Source organism: Hippocampus comes, unplaced genomic scaffold, assembly GCF_001891065.2.
Source record: "Hippocampus comes isolate QL1 unplaced genomic scaffold, H_comes_QL1_v1.1 scaffold130, whole genome shotgun sequence".
NCBI lineage: Eukaryota > Metazoa > Chordata > Actinopteri > Syngnathiformes > Syngnathidae > Hippocampus > Hippocampus comes.
Window position 1 is genome coordinate 183,945 of NW_017842057.1, and position 1,451 is coordinate 185,395.

The following is a 1,451-nucleotide window of genomic DNA, read 5'->3' on the forward strand; positions in this document are numbered from 1 at the left end:
CACCAAACACCACCACCCAAATCACAAATACATTATTATTGTTTGAAATACTGTTTGTTGTTTGCAATATACATGTACCTGTATGTGTAAATATTGTACAGCATATGGAAATCTGCCACTGTCATTCTTTCTCTTTCTCTCGGGAACAGCGACTCATATTATTGCCTTGATAACTGGATGGATTCATTGTTCGAATTTTGCTTGCTTACACTATTACTGTACTCACTCACTTTGAAGGTATCGCGACACCTACATGTTTTGTCCTATTGTGCTTGCTGTAGTAGTGGTCCAAAATGGCCGATCTGCCGCGCATGCGCACCAGAGACCGTGCGGGCGCTTGGTAGGGTAGGATCGTACCTTGTTTGCGTGTGTTATTTTATTTTTAAAAACTTGTTTTTACGTTTTGTTCACAATGCCTAATGATAGCCTTCGTTGGGAAACGTTAGAGGCTCTAAAAAACTCACCAAAGGGAAATATCACATTTAACCCGTATTGGTCGGCGAGAGGTGAGGTAAGTATCAGTTATTTATTTTTTAAAGATCACTTTCAGCTCCACCGTTGGTCGATTGGCCATTTATCACCATTTTCGCATTTTTTCCGTAACGTATCTGTATCCCTGTTACTTTGTCGTCATGTTTTTTTTTATGTTTACGTGTTCATCTATTTTGTTTCGGTGATTAGCAACATCAAGTCGGTGACAAACAAACGTGTTGCAGGGAGCAACTGTTTTATGATCCAGTGATAAAAGTCCTCCGGATTTTCACATTTTCATGAAAATTCCTCCGGAAAATTGAGGAAGAATTGCCTAAAATTAATCCGGATATTAGTTGACAACATTGAACGAACACGCGTTTGAGTTCGTTGTTTTGCTTTAACGAGCGTAGCCATGTTGAGGCAATAGACGCGAGTGTAAGGAACACGTTCAAGTGGTCGTGGCTTGAGGAAAGGGACTTGAACGGAGATTTTTTTTTGTCTGACTACATTAGAAAAGGTCGACAAACCTGGTACATCAGTTAACATCGTGTGTGTGTGTGTGTGTGTGTGTGTGTGTGTGTGTGTGTGTGTGTGTGTGTATATACTCAACTCTCAACTCAACTGTATTTATAGAGCACTTTCAAACAGCCATCGCTGCATACAAAGTGCTGTACATGGAGCAAATTAACATATACAACAAACAGTAAAGCAAATCGGTAATAAAAACAGTAGAAAGCACCGAACAGCAAAACCAAGAACAATCTAAGTCATGCTGAGTCAAATGCCAAAGAATACAAGTGAGTTTTGAGGCGGGTTTTGAAGATGGGCAGCGAGGAGGCTTGCCGAATGTTCAGTGGGAAGTCATTCCAGAGAGAGGGACCAGCAACAGAAAAGACTCGATCCCCTCTGAGCCTCAGTTTAGTTCTTGGTACTTCTAATAATGTCTGGTCCGCAGACCTGAGGTGCCGGGCAGGTGT

The 1,451-nt window shown here is 41.4% G+C and overlaps 1 protein-coding gene across 1 annotated transcript in view; it reads left to right on the forward strand.

Moving 5' to 3' along the window:
* The first annotated feature begins 305 nt into the window (after positions 1-305).
* The window catches only part of gle1 (GLE1 RNA export mediator), an 18,522-nt gene continuing 17,376 nt past the window's right edge, over positions 306-1,451 (forward strand). The window contains exon 1 of the mRNA XM_019860991.1: positions 306-511. Within this exon, the coding sequence (XP_019716550.1) occupies positions 413-511 (99 nt within the window). The 5' untranslated portion in view covers positions 306-412. The remainder of the gene's footprint in view (positions 512-1,451) is intronic.